Here is an 18,679-nt window from a genome sequence, read left to right as displayed (position 1 = left end):
AGAAGCTAATGGCCAAGCAGAAATTCCTTAATGCTACTGTTTGGCAGCAGTCCTGCAGATAGAAGGAGAAACAATATAACTTTATACAGTACCTCCAATTCTCAATCTGAAGAGCTGTTCCAGGAGGATACCATGGTTGATGGTATCAAAAGCCACTGATATAAATGAAAATGAATAGAGTTGCACTCTCCTCATCTCCCACTCGGTATAGATAACCAACCAGGATGACCAAAGCCATTTCACTGCTAGCCAGGAGTTGTCAAACACCTTAGGGTTCAGAGGAGGATGTCTTGAGAAGGAACTGCACCACCATTGCTTTCATAAAGGTTGCATCTCAACCACTCACACTACTAGCCTCCAGAGCCAGGCAGCCAAGTATCACTGGCTAGTTCTTGTTCAAGAAAGACAAGGATCAGGAAGGCAAATAGTCAAGAAACTGATCCCAGTAAACCTGACAAAATATATTGGACCGGTTCTATGGACAACCAGCTATTTGCTGCTGCTAAACCTCAGTGATGCTAAGTGAATCACTGGTCTGGGCTGTCTAGAAAGAGGCAAGCCCAGAGTAGTGAGTCATGCAGAGAGACACAACAGTTCCTTCTAGAGTGGGTGACTCTGTCGTTTCTTTGCACTAGGAATGATTAAATAGCCCAGTCATTCCCTCTATTTCCAACCTTCAACCGGAGAGTACTGTTGCTTACACAAGGATACCACCTTGTGTAAAAAAACTGCGAAGGAAAGCAGAAGCCACCCAGTGGTGGAGGCTCATAGTGCAATCTTTTGGGGGGAAATTGTGAAGAGTTTGCCAGTCACACACATAATGCATGAACAAAACCAGTGTAAATACAAACAGTTTATGGAGGTAAAAAAATCATGCAACAGGCAATTGCTTGTGATGCAGAAAAAGACGGTGCTTCACATACACCACACCCTGACCGCTAAGCTCACATAGTCCTGAAGATAATGTGAGCAAGCTGTTGTGTGGGTTGATTGATGTCAGCTGTGAATTGGTGCTGCTGACATGCTGCTCAACCCTTCATTTGGATATTTGCCACTGTCCAGGCACAAAAGCTCTTATAGGGTTGCCATACATCCTCTTTTTCCAGGACACGTCCTCTTTTTCATGCATATGTAAAATGAGAGTTGTCATAGCAATCCATAGTTAAAAGTAGAAGTCAACAAATATGTACTATTTTTTGCTCTTCAAAATATGGCAACCCTATAAGTAGCCAATGTCTTGCTGTTTCTTTCCATTTGGGCATCCCCAGCACGTTCAGAGATAACTGGTAGATATGGAAAGCACCCTGTCATCTTGCCTACATGTCAATAACACATGGCTATCTGGTGTTTTGAGTCCATAGCTTGGGTCACAGTTGCAGGAATCCATGTAGCACAAGGGCCATAGTTTCTGACATCCACAAGGTCGTCGTCCAGGGCAAACGTGCAGGTCTTTGGACTGCACCTGACACTGATTGTCAGGGCCCTACAATCAAGCAGAGTTGTTAGCCTCCTGTTCTTTAATAGCTTGGCAAGTTTCCTTCCAGTTGTGGAATGTGGTGTGATGTGTTCTGTCAGGAGAAAACTTGCAAGGCAACAGTCTCAGTCACCCTAAAAAAATCAGCTTGAATGCATCCTTTGTTGTCCTGACCATCTGCTGAGACTGGCGATTCAATGCTGAATGAAAAGGGGCTGCTGAAGTGACCTGTCGGATCAGTCCAATGGACAGAATTCCACAAATGTGAACTGGGCCCCGTTGACTGCGACAATGGTGTTTGGCAGCCTGTGTGTTATGAAGAGTCTGCATAATGCCTTGACAACAACACAGGATGTCATTGATGAAACAGAAACCACTTCCAACCATTTGAAGTATGAGTCAACAACAATCAAGAAGGTCTACCCTTGGAAGGGGCATGAAAAGCTAATATGAAGTCATTGAGCATGGCATTTTTGATGATTCCCATTGTTTCACTGGAGCATGTAGTGGCAGCAGTCTTGAAGCCTGACACTTGTCACACCTCTTCATGCATTCTTTAGCCTCCCTGTCCATCTTAGCTATGTCCAAAAGCCATAGGGAATTAACTGAGACAGTTCCAAGGCTGGCATAGTTTGGGCCCTGCTTGGAGTGGATCAAAGGATTCTGCAGTTCCATAGACTCTGTCATGTCCTAGTGAGAGACTCTATTTCAGCTCCACAACCTGCAGAACACCACTAGCAGGAGAGGAATGGAGAAGGAGCTTTCCACCACCATGCTAGAAGGTTTCTCCAGTGGCTGGCCTCCCTCTTTGAGGGTGGGGCAACCCTTCCACTACTTCCTATGTGGCCCCCATCTGCCCTCTCAGGGAACATAGGATTACTTTTTGTTTAGAATTAGTATAACACTTAAATTTTGCATCTCTTGCCTTTCCTTGTAGATCTTTGGCTCCACTGTCTGCATTTATTATTTTTTCAATTTCTCTTGCAAATACCGGTAAATGGGTCTCTGTTTGTTGTTGCTGTGGTTCTTATTGGTGCTTGCTGGCAAAGCCAGTGAACAAAACTCAGTTATCATGAAGCCCATAAAATATGCAGCTCAAAATGGGTTATAGCCTGAAATGCAAGAAGATTCTGTGTCTTCTCTTTGATCTACATGTTTATAATTTGCTTTTTCAATAAAAGATTCTTTTTGCTGTTTCACCTGAGCCATACGTGGACTCAAAATCTTTTGAGATTAGTAGAGGGGTTGGTTGCACAATACAGCTCAATATATTTTTCATTACACCTTAAAATATATGTACTGTGGTTTTCAACTAGAATAATTAGTTTTATGTGCAGGTATTAAACAACAACCTACCCTTGTTTACCCCTGCGATTGTCTTTTTTTCAATTATCTGTTTAAAACCGCTGCCCAGTTGTAATGCCAATAAAGAAGTTTTATTTCTTTAGCACTGCTACTCTGTGTTTTTTATATCCAAACAACGCCACCTGTACCTTATCGATGGCAGGAAAAAAGCAGTTCTAGCTGCTGTTGAGAAATGATCTTTGAGAGCTAATCCAGGCTAATCTTTCTGAAAATGCACAACGCATTTAGGGGCCTACATGTCTGTGCAGATACTCAGCTAAAGCCTTAAATCTGTTGCAGACAAGCTTGCAAAGCATTTTTGACATATTTCCATATTAGAAGACCAGGGAAGAGATCTAGAAGATAGAGGCCCGTTTTTTACTGTGTGTTTGCAGTGGCAGAGACTTGCATTATTGTGAGCATACAATAATTGAGTTTAAAATAAATCCTTGCGTCCCTGATCCTATGAATCTACTTCAGCTGTATATCCACTGTTAGGGCTTGTACAAATCTTATCTTTCTAGAGATGTGGAAGCACTAATCCTTTGAAGCAGGCTTTTCTTTCACTAAACTTGCCAGGGCTTACATCTGAGTAGACACTCACAGCAGGGAATGGCTAACGGGTGGTCCTCTAAATGTTAGATTTCAACTCCCAAGGATGGGATGTGTGAAAGCAGTTCCCGATCAAAAAAAAAAATTGCCATAGGGGGCAAAAGTCTGCACTGCCAACACACACACCACTTTGTGAATGCCAAGGGTCTAAAGTCTTTCTATTTATTTGAATATTTATAATATATAAAATATATCAATAGCAGGCTGTTTGTTCCCAACTCCTCCTCTCCCACTCACACACACCCCCCCCACCCCAACCATCCAAGCAGCAGCAGCAAGTTAGCTATGTCAGGGATAATGGAAAAGAACGGGGACTTTGAGGATGAACACACACATGAACAAAATGATCCTTGACAAGTTGCAAAAATGTTTCAAAGGAGAAAGACATGAAAGAATCCTACTGAACCTGGTCAATTCAGTTCAAGGGCTGAGGAGTAAATAAAGATGATTACCTGAAAAATAGTTTTGCCATTTGCAGGCTGGTGCGAGTGGGCTGTGTTGAAAAGCAACTGGAGAACCGAGCCACCTGCCTTAGCCATTTGGAGTAAGTCTCACCCTAATCAAACCAGCAAGGAACGATTTTGTGAGAACTTCCATCCAATGGTAAAGTTGCCTTTGTATCTCCTTTCACATTTTGATCTGTCATCCTGCAATGTATATGAAAGTTCTGCAACATCTGTGTCCTGTAAATCTCAGCAATCAAATAAACTTGTTTTTTAAAAAATATATTTTGGTGTATGCTCTGTAGTCTCTCCCTGGTGGAAGGCAGGGGAAAGAAAGGTTCCAGGCTAGTCATTTTTAAAGACAAGCCCCTCCACAGTGCTTACCGTAATTTTTTTTAAAAAAGATGAAAAGCGAAGTCAAGTCTTACTGATTTGAAGGCTCATCTCTTTCCCGTCAACCAACCCAGCTACCTCAGCAGCAAGAAAGAGGCATTCTGCACATGCTCAAAGGCACTATTTTTATATTGACATCACACATTTCAGGGCTGAACATTTAACACAGGTTGTGGAGGAGCTGGTCTTTAACAGGTGTCCCACAGTCACCCACTCAGTCTATAAATTAGATGAATGGGTCATAATTAAATTGAACGGTCATGGCTAGTTTGGCCTCTCTTATCAAAAGGCTTCCCCCCCCCCCCCCATTCCCTGGCACAGTGTCAGTAATGATTAAAGTGCAGTAAAGACCACCCATAACCTGTCCAGGGCAAATGCCCTTACAACAACAACAACAACTCCTATCCTATCCTATCCCATCCCATCCTATCCTATCCAGGCCTGCATGAAGGAACAATACTATTCCAAAATGTAAAGTTTTCTTCTGGAAATAACATTAAATATTAAGTGTAAACAAAATAAGAAATAAAAAAGTAATTATATTTGTCCTTGCATACATTAATTTCAGATCTTAAATTGTCCTCCTTTCTATTTATTAGACATACTCCCAATTAAAAGCTGCCTATTAAAAACACACCTTTTACAACATAGAATTATATTATATTAGTCACTACGGTTAATAATGATGATGAAAGGGATAAAACCTTTTTTCCCCTCTGGTCTAATTTTGGCTAATGTATTCTCAAGAGGAATTCCCATATTTATTGTATGCGTCCCTGAAAATTCAGTTTACTTCCTTCCTGCTGTGGAAGGAAATATAAGCCTCTGAATTCCAAGAGAGTGATTGTTTTTAACATTCCCTAATGTGGCGGTTTATTTCTGCTTTCTATAACACCAGACTCTGCACCCCTTGTTAACAAAACAGCAGTAGAGATACCTAGCACTTTTTTTCAGGTGACATTGCTGGATGAGATTCTGGAGATACATACCTCTCCCACAAATGCTTCTCAGCAGCCATGTAGAGTCGCCTACTAGGAGCTCAATATTTATTCTGCCCACCCAAAACTGGCACCACAGGGAAATTTAGAGCACCTGTCATGTCACAATACATAGTTGGTGTGTCACATATTGTGCAGACTTGTGTAGCGGGGAAGGGCGGTGCTATAGATCTAGCACCCTGATGGTGGTGTCACTGCATATCAGGACAGTGTAGGAGCAGAGCAGAGCAACAACAAGCCAATCCAGAATTTCCACTGCTGAACCCGAACTGTCCCAACCTCACCAGCGCCCTGCCACATCCCTGCACCATCTCAGTCTGGGGCAACAATGCTTCTGTTCAGAGCACAGGTCCATGGTGTCGCCATTCCCTGCCAGCTGCTCCTGTTCAGATACCACTGAGGGAAGAACTAGATTCTATGAAGGCATCAGGGCTGGGATGTGGGTAGCAGTCTGAGGCAAACTAGGAGCCATGGGTTGAGCCAGGAGTCAGGAACGAGTAAGTCAGAACCAACAGGCAAACCAAGAGGCAGAATCAAAGAGCAAACCAGAAGTCAGGGATACACCAAAGCTCAGGAAGACCGCATGGCTCAAGCAAGGCTCAACTTGGAACAGGAAGCACTTTATACTACTTCCTGCCTGCTCCAGATGATCCATTTGGCCAGCCTGGGTGGGCAGAGTCAGACCATAACCTGCAGGTATTTCTCCAACAAGCTGCCACCTGCTGTTTGGCAGTTCACCACACCAAGGAGCACAGACAAATTCAGCAACTCCTGATGGAAGGAAACAAGGGGTCCCTGTGTCTCTTCTCATGATGTTATGCAAAGGCTGGGGAGGATTTACAGGGAAGAAACTGAGCCAAGCTCATTGGCTGTGGGGGTGGGGAAGTGGTTTGTGGCCAGTGCTATTTTTCTAGAAAGAGAGGTGCCAGAACTCACCATGAATGCCTCCCTTATTCTTTTATAATAGCCATGGCACCCACCTGAAAGATGCAGGAACTGAGTTCCTGTGAGTTCTGGCTGGAAAAAATCCCTGTTTGTGGCCCAAGAATGGACAGGCATGGAAGGGGTTCAGTGGCCATACTGCTTGCTTGCTTGCTTGCTTGCTTGCGAATGTTACCCTGGAAGAGCATCCTACTCCTGCATTAACAACAACAACATAATATAGAAAGAAATGTGGGTTGAGGCTGTATGTTTGTTTGTGTAATGACTTGTGTGTCCCTGAAATATGACAGAAATAACTGAAGGGATTCTTGGTTTGGCAGAAGAATGGGCAAAACAGTATAAGGTGAATACAATGGAAATCAACATTCTTGGAAGAGCTAACTGTGAAAAGGCCAGATAAAACACTTCCTGGGATTGTCAACTGTGAAACAGCACCATTCAGGAAATGTAAGCAGAGACTACAGAGCACAGGACATTACAGCACCATCTGGTTTATTTGTTTTTTTATTTGTTTTTTTAATTATTTATTTATTTATACAACGTATAAACCATTTAACACCATAGTTTCTAAACCGTGTACAATGTGGTTACAAAAGAGATACAAAGAATAAAATCACTTAAAATTAAATTTCTTAAATGAGAAACGTTTACCTATAATCCCTGCTGAAATAAAGTAAAAGGCATATTTCATGAAGTCTTTGATTAAGGCAGGTAAATTTTGTTCCATTTCAGTCATCCCCAGCACTGACAAGGGGGGCTTTTCTTAGCCAAAAATGAGGGAGGCAGGCAGAATAAATGCTCTTGGCTGGTTTCAAAGCAGCATTTAAGAATGTAGGGGGTTATTCGTTAACCACTATTTTAAAACACACAAAATCTTTCCTGTGCTCAGAAATTTTCCAAATAGATTCTATTAACCACATTTCCTGTGCTCAGAACTTTTCCAAACAGATTTCAGCAGACCTCCAAGAGCATTTTTCACATCTTAGCTGAGGCTTGAATCGATTGAAACGAGCACGGCTTTAGCCTCATGTGTGAAAACACCCCAAGTCTCCACTGTGCCTACTTCCTTCAGTAATTTCATTGCATTTATGTTCTCCAGGGACTACCTGCCAACCCAGAAGACTGCTAGCAGTGAAACAATAAGAGAACACAGGGATGGGGGAACAAACATTGCATATACCAGCTAAAACAAGATGTTTCAGACAACTAAAGGCCTCTCAAGGGACTGCAATTGATTTACCCTACATGCGCACCGATAGCTCCTTGCTTTCTGGCAGTTCTTCTTATTTGCTCCCGCGGGTTTTCTACTAGCGAGGTTCAGCTCAACAAGATTTGAAGTCAAGTTATTGTTTATTTATGGAGTAGGGAACTAGAATTTATGAAGGCTTCTTTAGAGCAACTCTGACAAACACATGACTAACACCATAGCCTTCCCCACCCCTGCAATTACACCTTCGCAATATCTATACTTTCTTACTGCTTCTCAAGGCTGGAACATTGTCTATGTGTTCCACTTCCATTGCACATGTTTATTAAATCCAGAAGGCAATAGCTGATTAAAAACTGCTAATCATAGGACATACATATCCTTGTTACCCTGCTCATGTCATCCTTACCACCACGCACCTTTCCCTTTCTCCTTCTCTTCTTATTTCTCTTTCTCAGCAAAGAGATGCAGCCTTTGAAAGTCTCTAACAGCTCAGATGAAACTCAGGGCAGATCCACACCATACATTTAAAGCACATCCAACACACGTTTGACACCCATGACTTCCCCCAAAGACTCCTGGAAGCTGTAGTTCGTTGTGGGTGCTGAGAATTGTAGCTCTGTGGGTGGGAAACTACAGTTCCCAGGATGCTTTGGGGGAAGTCATGGGCTTGAAGTGTGCACTGGATGTGCTTTAAATGTATTGTTATGAGTTTGGGGGGGTTAGGTTGAATGCCTGGGCCCCCTTCTCATTATTGGACTAGCCAGGCCAACTTCCTGGTGAGTTGATAGCCTGAGTGAACAAAGGGGAACAAAATAAAGGGCAACAAAGGTCTGTGTGAGACAGCAAATGGGTGCGGCTCCTCTCCCTCAATTTGCAGGTAGTTGGAAGGACAAGGGCGGAGTTGGGAGCAGAGAATTGGAGTGATGTGAGCTAGAAGCAAAGCAGAAAGCTGGGAAGCAAGAGAGAGATAGAGCAATGTTTGATTGATGTTTGAATCCAAGGCTGTGGCTGTGGGGGAAGCAAGGCCCCCTTGGGGTGTTAATGCTGTGAACGCCTCCATCGTAGGCTCAGTTTGTATATATTATATATACTATATACGCATAAATAAACCATATATCCTAAAGACACCACAGTCTCTGCTGTGCCTCATTTCCAAAAGAAACACAAACCCTAAGTAAAGTGTATACCAGTAAATGCCTAGAATCCCTGGACTCTTGTACTGCTCAGAGACTGGGGTGGTATTCAATAGTGTGGTGTAGATCTGCTATTTGGAGTACCGGTACTTGCTAGCTCCCAGTGACCAGCTCAAGTTCCTGCCAGCCCCAGGTCTAGCCTTTCTTGCGTTCCAGACTTGAGAGCTCACTCCCACCTGTGGACATGTATGCACAGTACAGATCTGGGGCTGGAAGCACCACAGAAAACACTGACCCAAGGCACAGATCCTCATGGACCTTCAATATTCTTACACAGGATGGCAACAAAAGCACCAACAAATCAGAGGAAACATGTAGGCCATAGAGATAGCCTATGATCAGATTATGGTTTTGAGGGAATTTCTTAGAACAACTACAACAAGCCACATCAGGGATCCTTCCCCGCCCCCCTGCCATCCCAGTGCTGTAACATACTAGATCTGTGGTTTTTACAGTTCAGTAAACGAAAACTCATGTGACTGGTTATTTAATTGGAGGGCGACACTTTTTAAAAATGTATTTTTATGTGAATGTTTTACCAGATTCAGCCTTCACTCTGGTGTTCCAGCCCCTCCCTGTCTCTGACAATTCCATACACACTATCTCCCCTGACTCCTGAAGCAGCCCTCTTTCTTCCCTCTACCTGCCACCCTTGGTAGCTCCATTTCTCTCCCCCTCATTTTTCCAGCTGCTCCACTCATGTCACCTAACATGGAGAGACAATATTCCTCAAAGGAAGGAAACGGCATTTTCAACTTCATGTGTGAATCAGCCCTGAGGCTGTTAATATGTGTGTAGAATAGGAGAGGAGGATCTATATAAAACAGAACAAGGTTCCTGTGCTCAAGTGTCTTCCAGTACTGAAAGAAATACATGAATACTGCTGAGATTTGTAGACTTGAAAATATTTATCGTAGAGCAGGGGGAAAGTTGAAACTTTTATTGAACCAAATTCTGCTGGTGCAAACATACAAAGTAAAGTCTCTCAAGTCAAAGCGAAATTATTTACACAGAGAAAGGATGGCAAAAAATAACTATCATGTTTTTATTTATTTTTTTACTATTCTAGCTGGAGCTTTCAGGACTGTTGGAAAGCTTTCACAAAAGACCACTTTGCCACTGATTCAGTAGAGAAAGAAAGTGCAAAACCAACAGACTCATCAGTGCATTTCAAGTTCATGACGGAACTATGGAGAGAAGTTCACCACAGACTTAGAAGGTAAGTAGCAAAATATGGGTGGTTATTGTACTGCCACTTCCTTAAAGCTACTGGATATTCCCCCTGAATGTTTATTGGGACAGAAATGTCATATTAGTTCTCTGAACAAATGACACACGTTTGAAGAACAGTTCAGTTATCCTGAGCAGAGAAGTGGAAGATCATGGAATGTGCTTGTAGAACAGTTTGGTTTGGTTTGTTTGTTTTGGCTGATTCTCCAGTACAACGCTTTCTTCTTTCATGAGACGCTCCTCCCATCATTCAAAGCACATTTAAAGCGCACACACCCTCCCCAAGAATCACATAGCATATCCTTCACAGATCAACAATTCCATGCGCCCTTAAGAAACTACAATCTCCACAGAGGCTTCAAGTTAGAAAGAGGGAGGCCTTTCTGGGCTCTCTGGTTCTCAAATGGACCAAGGGCTGGATCTCCAGCAGCCTGCAGCCTATAGGAGCCCACCCAATTTCCCTGGGGGGAAACAGGTGTGAATTGCCCATTTTCCCAGACGGGAAGCACCTTCAAGTTCTATAGAGGAATTGGGCTCTCTAATAACCGTCCTACACAGCGGTCATTCAAAATAAAAGCTTCGTGCAGTTATCTTGTTTATCAGGTCTCTAAGACATTTTCTATCCCTTGCACAACCCCTCTGAAGTGCTACAGGCCAGAAAGAGATACATCACATAAGACTACTGTGTTGTGCCTCTCAAATGTCACATGGGGAGAGTCTATTAAATACAGACTTTTTCAAGCTTCTTTGTGTGTGTCTGTTCTTCTGTTGTATTACTTTGTTTTGCCTAGAGTAATTGATGCTGGTTTGAAGGCCTCCTCCATTTGAAGGCCTTGTCCAAGCCTGGCTTCAAGATAAAGGACCATTAAAAATAAAGAACAGGAAGTGCCCTGAAGTTGCCCTTCAGGGCTTAGCACCTAGATAACAGACTGTGGTGAAAGGTATTGTATTTCTACTTAAATTACAGTAATTATTAAATTACAGTAATTATTTCTAAATCTGCAGCTTTGTTTATTTACTTGCTCATACACATCTGTGTCCGGGGGAGGGGGCAATATCTTAGTGGCTACCCTAGTTACAAAGATAAAAAAAGCAAAACAAAAAAAGAAACCAACATAAGCATGGCCACTGAGGATTCGTGCCTTTAGCTAGTAAACACAGCTAAATTATTTGTAAAATCTCCTGTTCAAACATTAATAACCATTTGGACAGTTTAAAAATGCAATACCTGAGACAAAAGAAAAAGGGAGATCATTATATCATTTTATCCAACACTCATTTGCAGCAATGCATTCACAAAATGATAGAAGGGAAAGGAAAGGCTTAGGTCCCCAAAGAAGTACATTCATTTTCATTATAAAGATATATAACAAAATACACGTTCATGCAAACTTGGCCTTGGTCTGAGAATTCTGTATATTCATTTGTCTGAAAAAATAACGAACGTAGAAAGCTATGCTATTCTTGCAGTAACAAAATGTCAACGTTGTCATGAACACCTTGCAGAAGCAGCTCTCCAGGGTAATTAACAATCTTCCTTCGTTTTGCAGCTTTAAGAGTCCCCACCAAAGCTTCAAAAAGGTTGGCACATTTGTCATCAGCAAAGAGCACACCAAACTTCACACTCAGTGTCCCATCAGGATCTAGACAATGAAATAATTACATTGCGATTATAGACAATATTTTTATTTCATCGAGCATTAATTCATTGTCTTTTACATGATTTTCATGCATGATTTTACACTTTTGGTCTTATTATTTTAGTTGTCCTGGTGTTTTTTTGTGCTTTGTATGAATTGCTTTTACTTAGGTTTTTAGAATTGCTGCAAAGTGCCTTGTGAACAGTTTTCAGTTAAAAGCAGATCTGAAAAATACTTTTATGACTTTGGGATGTTAGACTACATGCAGAGACCTTTCTAAGGATACAGCAAGTGTTAAAATCCAATAAAGGCTTCTAATTATTGGAATAGTCAGGCCAGCCTCCTGATGAGGTGATCGCCTGGGTGATGGGCCATGAAGGGGAACAAAAAAAGTGGATCTGTGTGAGATGGCAAATTGGTGAAGCCTCTCCCCCCTCAACTCACAGGAAGTTAGAAGGACAAAAGCAGATTCGAACTCATGGTCCTTTCCAACACTTCAATTCTATGATTCTATATTGAGTACTATTAATAAAACCCAAAATCATTTAGGCCTAGTTAAGCTAAAGTAACTCAGGGGTAACTGTAAAAATTCTTGTCACACCTTAAAAACTTTTTTTTAAAAAAAGTTATTATGGCATAAAGCAGGCATGGCCAAACTTGGCCCTCCAGATTTTTTGGGACTACAACTCCCATCATCCCTAGCTAACAGGACCAGTGGTCAGGGATGATGGGAATTGTAGTCCAAAACATCTGGAAGGCCGAAGGTTGAGGGTGCCTGGTGTATATCATCCGTCAAAGTTGAAGGACTTTTGTCTTCTGGGTTTCTGGGGGTTTTCCTGTTGTTATTCTGTCTCTCACAGCTATAATAAACCTACCATTAAAATTATGGACTGGTCATTTCTTTGTCAGAGGGCAAAAGGGAAAATTTAGCAGGGGATCAAATACTTTTTTCCCTCACTGTAAACTCCACATTTAGGTAGCACAGAAGCCAATGCAGAGCAGAGCTGCCTTTGCCAGTGAAAGCCAAACACACATACTCTGCTAGTCTTCTTAGCATAGCTAGCTAGGAATTTGCTAGATCAGAGCCCAGGAAAATGGCAGCTGGACAAACATTAACTGGAAATGGGGAGTTCTGAAGACACTTCCTACAGTACGTAAGTCATAGGTGAACCCCAAAACAGAGGTGCTAAAGATAATTCTCCAGACTGGAACAAATTTTGTAACCGTATCCTATCACATTTGAGTTGTTCTCAGAAAGTTAAGTACAGAAATCTTGAGAGTGAGGTAGATGCCTAAACCGTTACCGTCTTTCTTTCTTTCTTAACCACTAAGTTCCAGATACTTACTTTTGGTCCCCAGTCTCCGAATCTCTTCAACTAAAAGGCCGATTTCATGTTCAATGTTCATTGTTGCCTACAAATAAATTATTTAATGGGTTACAACTTGTTCCATTCAGTCTTCTTTCTTTTCTTTTCCAGATCACACCACACTGGATTATTGTGGACTCAGTGCCAGCGACGGAGAGTGTCTCCATGCCACAAGGGTGCATGTATGCATGGGTGCGTGTGCCCACAAACAGAGTCCACTGTGCCCGCCCAGACCCTACCGCCACTGGAGCAACACCAGTGCTGAGTGACATGGCTGCTGTGCCCTCTTCGTGCCACCCTCTGTGGATCCAAGCCTTGCAAGGCTTCTTGGAGAGGGCAGTGTGGGGATGCGGCAGCCATGCTTCCCGCGATCCCAGTCTCATGCACAGCCTCAATTACAGCTGCATATTCCTGCATTGCAGGGGGTTGGACTAGTTCAGGCTTCCTCAAATGTTTTTGGCCTACAACTAGGGATTGTTGGAACTCCCTATAGCTAGGGATCCCATGATCCCTAGCTAGCAGGACCAGTGGTCAGGGATGATGGGAATTGTAGTCTCAACACATCTGGAGGGCCGAGGTTCAGGAAGCCTGGAGTAGTTGATCCTCAGGGTCCCTTCCAATGCTATGATTCTGTGATTCACCATCTTTTTACATTTTATTTTTTTTAAATTGGCCACCATTAACTCACTTAAATCCATTAATATCAGTGGGTCTACTTGGAGTATGACTTGAGCTGGATACAACCCGCAGGATTTAAATCATTACTTTCCTCAACAAAACACAAGGAAAAACTGGCAGAGTCTTCTCTGATTACTGGTTCTAGATATTTTATGGTCCATGTGCATTTTGTGCTCAGGTTATTGGAATAAGCATTGTTAATTTTGAGACCACAGGTGGTTTATTCCTTCAGCTCTGGTCTAAATTGGAGAGACGTGCCATATTTAATTCCAGCATGGCTAATTAAAGGATTGTATTCCATATGCTTTCAGAAAGGGCATGTGTGTGTGAACATGCATGCGTGGCACCCAAAGTGCAACAGGTTGTAATACATAGAACAGAATAGCTGTAATATGTAGCAGAATATCTGCCCATAGGCTGAGAAAAGGTTTAAGCGTTGCTGCTGACACATTACTGTCACTTTAACGTGCTCCACATGGCACATAAAACAACACTAGAGGAGTTTACCATGTGCATCAGGCAGTGCTTATCATGCTACCACATCAAACTTTGATGATAATTTGCTCTGCGTTAGAGAAATGACCCAATCTGTGTAGTAAGCCCTGAACACAAGTGTTTCATTATATAGTAACGGCAGTCACATGAAGCAATGCAAAGTGAACATGTGGAGGCCAGCCATTAGTTTTATCTTTTTTGTTCCTCTGGTAGGAAAAGAGAAGTTGTTGTTTTTCCAAAAACAATGAAGTTACAGTTGATGGTGGAATTGTGTAAGCTGGTAGCGTGCCATGAGGATTATGCCACACATTACACAGCAGTAAACTAGGATTTGCCACTGGGCGTACATTCAGCAGAGAACTGCAGTCAATGCTGTCTCTCTGATTTGTATACTTGTGGAATATAAGTGTTTCCATACATATTTGTCTCATTGGGTATACATTTTTAAAAGAAACATTGCACATGAAGTGGTTTCACAGTTCCTCTGAAAAAAAAGTGGAAGAGTAAAATGGCCAAACACCAAAAACATAATTTTATCATAGATAGGCAGGTGGTCACAGACCACAGCATCCTGACAACATATGCTGTAACATTACCACCTCCAATGATACTGACCCGCTGAAGCAAATTACTTCTTAAGCCAACCAATGGCATTTTTACTGGATAAAATTATTGTTTCTGTATATGAACCGCATATCTGGATACCGCCCTAACATGTCCTGTCAGCACAAGGATTTCTGCTTACACAGCAGAACTTTCCCTGTGTCTTCTCTCCTGCCCACATACCCCACACCCATCCAAAATCTGTACTGAAGAGCTGGGGGAAATCCCAAAACAGATTTAGGGGCTGGGGGATTGAGTTTCATTGTGCCAGCAGAAATCCTTGTGCTGATGGGACAAATTAGCTGGATATCTCCCACAGAATGTCCAGAACTAAACCCTTGAACAGGAGTTGACAGACATGCAAGTTCTTCTTCAAGAATGAGTCCACAAACTATTACTGCCCTCAGGTGATGTTTCAATAGAGACATTCACCTTATCACTTTAACACGGAACACAGAACATATTAGAAGCAGGACAGAGACTTTAGCAGACTGTCTCTTAATTTCCTGTCTGTTCACCATAACCATGATGGCTAAGAAATTGCCATATTTTCAGTTAAGAAGTAGAATCCTAAACATGTCTACTCTGAAGAAACATTGAGTTCAATGAGACTTACTGCCCAGCAAGTGAGTAAATGACTGTAGCTGCTACACACATTTATCACTGTCATGATCCTGCTTCCACAATTACATGAAATGCAACAACTTGGAACAAGTATATTCCCAGTTGAAGACTGGAATACTTGAAATAGAATAAATGTGGCAGGAAGTGGCCAATGTCTCCTTGAATATGTTTCTGTTCACACATTATTCCAAGGTGTTGAAAGGATATATTTATCTCCAAATTTTCACAGAATGCTAAGGCATGAAGTTGGATCCCAATAGATCCAAGAGGCGGTAGAATTGCAACTCCCATCTCCCCTGACCAGTGGCCATGCTATCTGGAAAAAGTGGAAACTGGAGCCTGGGGAACCAGAGATTCCTCACCCCTGCAACAGCTAAATGTTAGTGGGGGAGTTGACTTAGGATGCTGGTCCTAGGAGTGCAGGAGAGGCAGGAAATGGGTTGGTTGTGTTTAGGACCACAAATTCCTTTCGTGTGGGTTAGTTCAGCGCTCTGCAAACCAGTCGCTGAGTAACTTCCTTCCTGATGCTTTGCACACCCTAATTTGGCAATGTTGCCTCTGGGTTCAGATCACGCCAAGGGAGCCTTCCTTGCTGCTGCTGCTGCTGCTTCCCTGGGCTCCCACAAACCCTCCTTTCCCAGGCTACCTCGGCAAAACAGCTTTTTGCCTGTGCGCGTCCCCCACCCCACAGGTCACACGCTGCTTTCTTCGTCATTTGCTTCCAAGAGCAGCAGAAGGCGCGCCGCGCGTCAGCTCTTCGGTGAGGAAACCTGTGCTGGAGACTCAATGAGGAGACGGAGGCGGGGCGGACACGGGGAAGCGGGAACTGTTGGCGTGGAAACAACTCGCAGGCGCCGACTGGAGGAAAGCAGACGGCGGCGCACGTGCCGCCACGGGAGCGAGCCTTGCAGCCCCGACCCCAGGCTTTTTTGCTTGGAAGCCAGCCCCACTCCGCCCACCCAAAATGAGCTTGCTTAGGAATGCCACCCTGGTGCTGCCATTATGCTGAGCATTAAGTCCCGCAAAGCATGTTGATTTATTTTATTTTACTAGGGAGAAGATCAGCCCTGATTCCATATGAAACCAGCGCGCCCTTCCGAGCGCTGCTGTTACCTTATAGGGGTGAGAGCCCATCACAAACCCTTAGCAGTAGCAAAGAATCCGGATTTTTTAATTGTTTAATTTAAGAAAAGGAGGGAAGGAGTCTTTAGACCCCTTTCCCACCCCTTTTTCTTAAAATAAAAAATAATACGTGACGCGCACCGGCGGCTTCTTCCTTTCAGTCCCCAACTGCGTGCAGCAGGTCACGTGGGGGACCCCGGTGCGGAAGTACTGCAGGTTGACACGCCGCCTCCTTCCTAAGCAGGGCCAGGGCGAGAGATCCCCGGGCTCCCCAAAATCGCCACCGCCTTGGATCTCAGCGCCAAAAACGCAGGTTTTACTTAATGGCTGCATGCATTCGCCTGTTCCCCCCACCCATGAGCCCCAGCTCTGAGTCGGCTGGCCAACCACCGAGCCCCTCCATGCCGCCGCCGCCCACCACCGGTTGCCCACCCTCGTGGTGCGCCCCCATCTCCACGCTCACCTTGATCAGATTCCCCTGCGCAGGATTCCTTCTCCTCCTTCCTCCGGTTTCTTTGAATGGTTAGAAAGGAGCCGCCTTCGGAAGCAAAGTACAGGAGGAAGTGTGGCTCTCGGAGGGAGTGTCAGAAGGAGGGAAGCTGCTGCCAAAAAAAAAAAAAAGGCACGAGAATAGGGTAGGTGCCGCCCACAGAAAGGAACAGAAGCTCTCTTGGGAGAGGGAGAGGAGGTGGGGCGAGCGAAACAGGTACAGAAGCCCTGTCCTCTGTTGTTAGTGTTGCGTGGGCAGACTCCATACTTGCGGGATCTGTTTTGGCCCCGCCAGAACCTGGAGATGCCCCAACCTGATTCAAAAGAATTTAAAGAATTGTAAGCCCAGGAATTCATTTTGAATACCATATATATATATATATATATAGTGTAAAGCAGGGGGAACTCATTTTGTTGCTGCCATCGTTAAACTGGTGGGAGTCACATAGAGACCTACTAGTTGATCCAGATCTGCCTTCTGTCCAATGTAAAGGGATTTCAGCAAAAAAGCTTCTTCTACACACAACTGTTCAGCGCACAGAAACCCTTTCATGATTTGCCTCTGGCCACTCTGCTTCTATAATGGGCTTTGGTACAGGATTCACTTCCACAGAGTTCTCCTGGGGAAAGGGTTTGTGGAGTTTTCACAAGTGATGTGTAGACCTACTTTAGGTAAGGTGAGGAACCATCGATCCTGCAGATGTTACTGAACTACAACTGCGTTAGCACCAGTAAGCATGGTCAGTGGTCAGGGATAATGGGAGCTGTAGTTCAGCAACGGGGGGGGGGGTTAGCAAAGGTTCTCCACACTTGATATAACGGCTGATTTGCACCTGTATGTTCATTATATGCTACGGCAGCATCAGTCAATGGTTTGTATGTACAAATAAAAAACTTTATAGATCCAAAAATCATCAACAGCCTGGTAGAGTAGCCCCCCTCCCACTTTCCCAGGGCAGGGGTTCCAACTTGAATAAAATATTGGGGGGATAGGTAAGCCCCACCCTGCATAACTGATCACATGATGTGGTGTGCACACACTATTTGAATGGCAATGCCCATCAACTTTGGGGAGGGGACCCGGCCCCCTCAAATATTTTATGGAAGGTGAAGACCCCTTGGGCCCCAGGAGTTGGCTCCTATGTCCAGCGACTTCAGAAGTTACTGTGTGCTCTGAGAGAAGTGTGGAAGCCCAGACCAGGAAGCCTGTGCCACCAGCTCTTGAAGTTGGCCTGAGAATATTTTGTACTACTTGTTTATTCTAAAAGTTTAAATTGTAATTATCATATTTTAAATTAGTGATGCATGCCACCCCAATCTTTGAACAGTGTGGGATTCCAAGGGTTTGGTTTCCTTGGAATGAAGGACAGCAGAGACTGTGGTGTCTTTCTGATATATGATTTATTTACACATACAGTAGTACCTTGGGTTAAGTACTTAATTCGTTCCGGAGGTCCGTACTTAACCTGAAACTGTTCTTAACCTGAAGCACCACTTTAGCTAATGGGGCCTCCTGCTGCTGCTACCGCGCCACCGGAGCGCGATTTCTGTTCTCAACCTGAAGCAAAGTTCTTAACCTGAAGCACTGTTTCTGGGCTAGCGGAGTATGTAACCTGAAGCGTATGTAACCTGAGGTACCACTGTATATGCAACCTGAGCCTATGGTGGAGGGGCTCACGGCATTAACAACCTAGAAGGTCTTGCTTCTCCTGTAGTCACAGCCTTGGATTCAAGCAGAAATCAAGCATGGCTGTCACTTGCTGGATTCTGCCAGTAGCCTGCTTTTAACCCAGCTCTAGCTCACACACAATTTGGTTTTTGT

General features: G+C 43.6%; 1 protein-coding gene across 1 annotated transcript; it reads right to left on the bottom strand.

Annotated features, from left to right (window-relative positions):
- Positions 1 to 9,534: 9,534 nt before the first annotated feature.
- On the bottom strand, positions 9,535 to 17,052 carry ABRACL (ABRA C-terminal like). The gene is made up of 3 exons (XM_083498252.1): positions 16,832 to 17,052; positions 12,826 to 12,892; positions 9,535 to 11,482 (listed from the first exon to the last, which is right to left on the bottom strand). Exons 2-3 carry the CDS (start codon positions 12,884 to 12,886, stop codon positions 11,298 to 11,300), a joined length of 246 nt encoding a protein of 81 aa, XP_083354378.1. The 5' UTR covers positions 12,887 to 12,892; positions 16,832 to 17,052; the 3' UTR covers positions 9,535 to 11,297.
- Between the last annotated feature and the right edge of the window lie 1,627 nt (positions 17,053 to 18,679).

This window comes from Podarcis liolepis (assembly GCF_965112155.1).
Source record: "Podarcis liolepis genome assembly, chromosome: 3".
Lineage (NCBI taxonomy): Eukaryota > Metazoa > Chordata > Lepidosauria > Squamata > Lacertidae > Podarcis > Podarcis liolepis.
This window is presented reverse-complemented; position numbering and strand designations above follow the sequence as displayed.

Bases quoted from the DNA above. Each gene is read 5' to 3' on its own strand.
- ABRACL (XM_083498252.1), bottom strand. From the start codon at position 12,886: ATGAACATTGAACATGAAATCGGCCTTTTAGTTGAAGAGATTCGGAGA. The intron at 11,483-12,825 runs GTAAGTATCTGG...TTCATTGTCTAG, and splicing joins TCGGAGACTGGGGACCAAAA to ATCCTGATGGGACACTGAGT.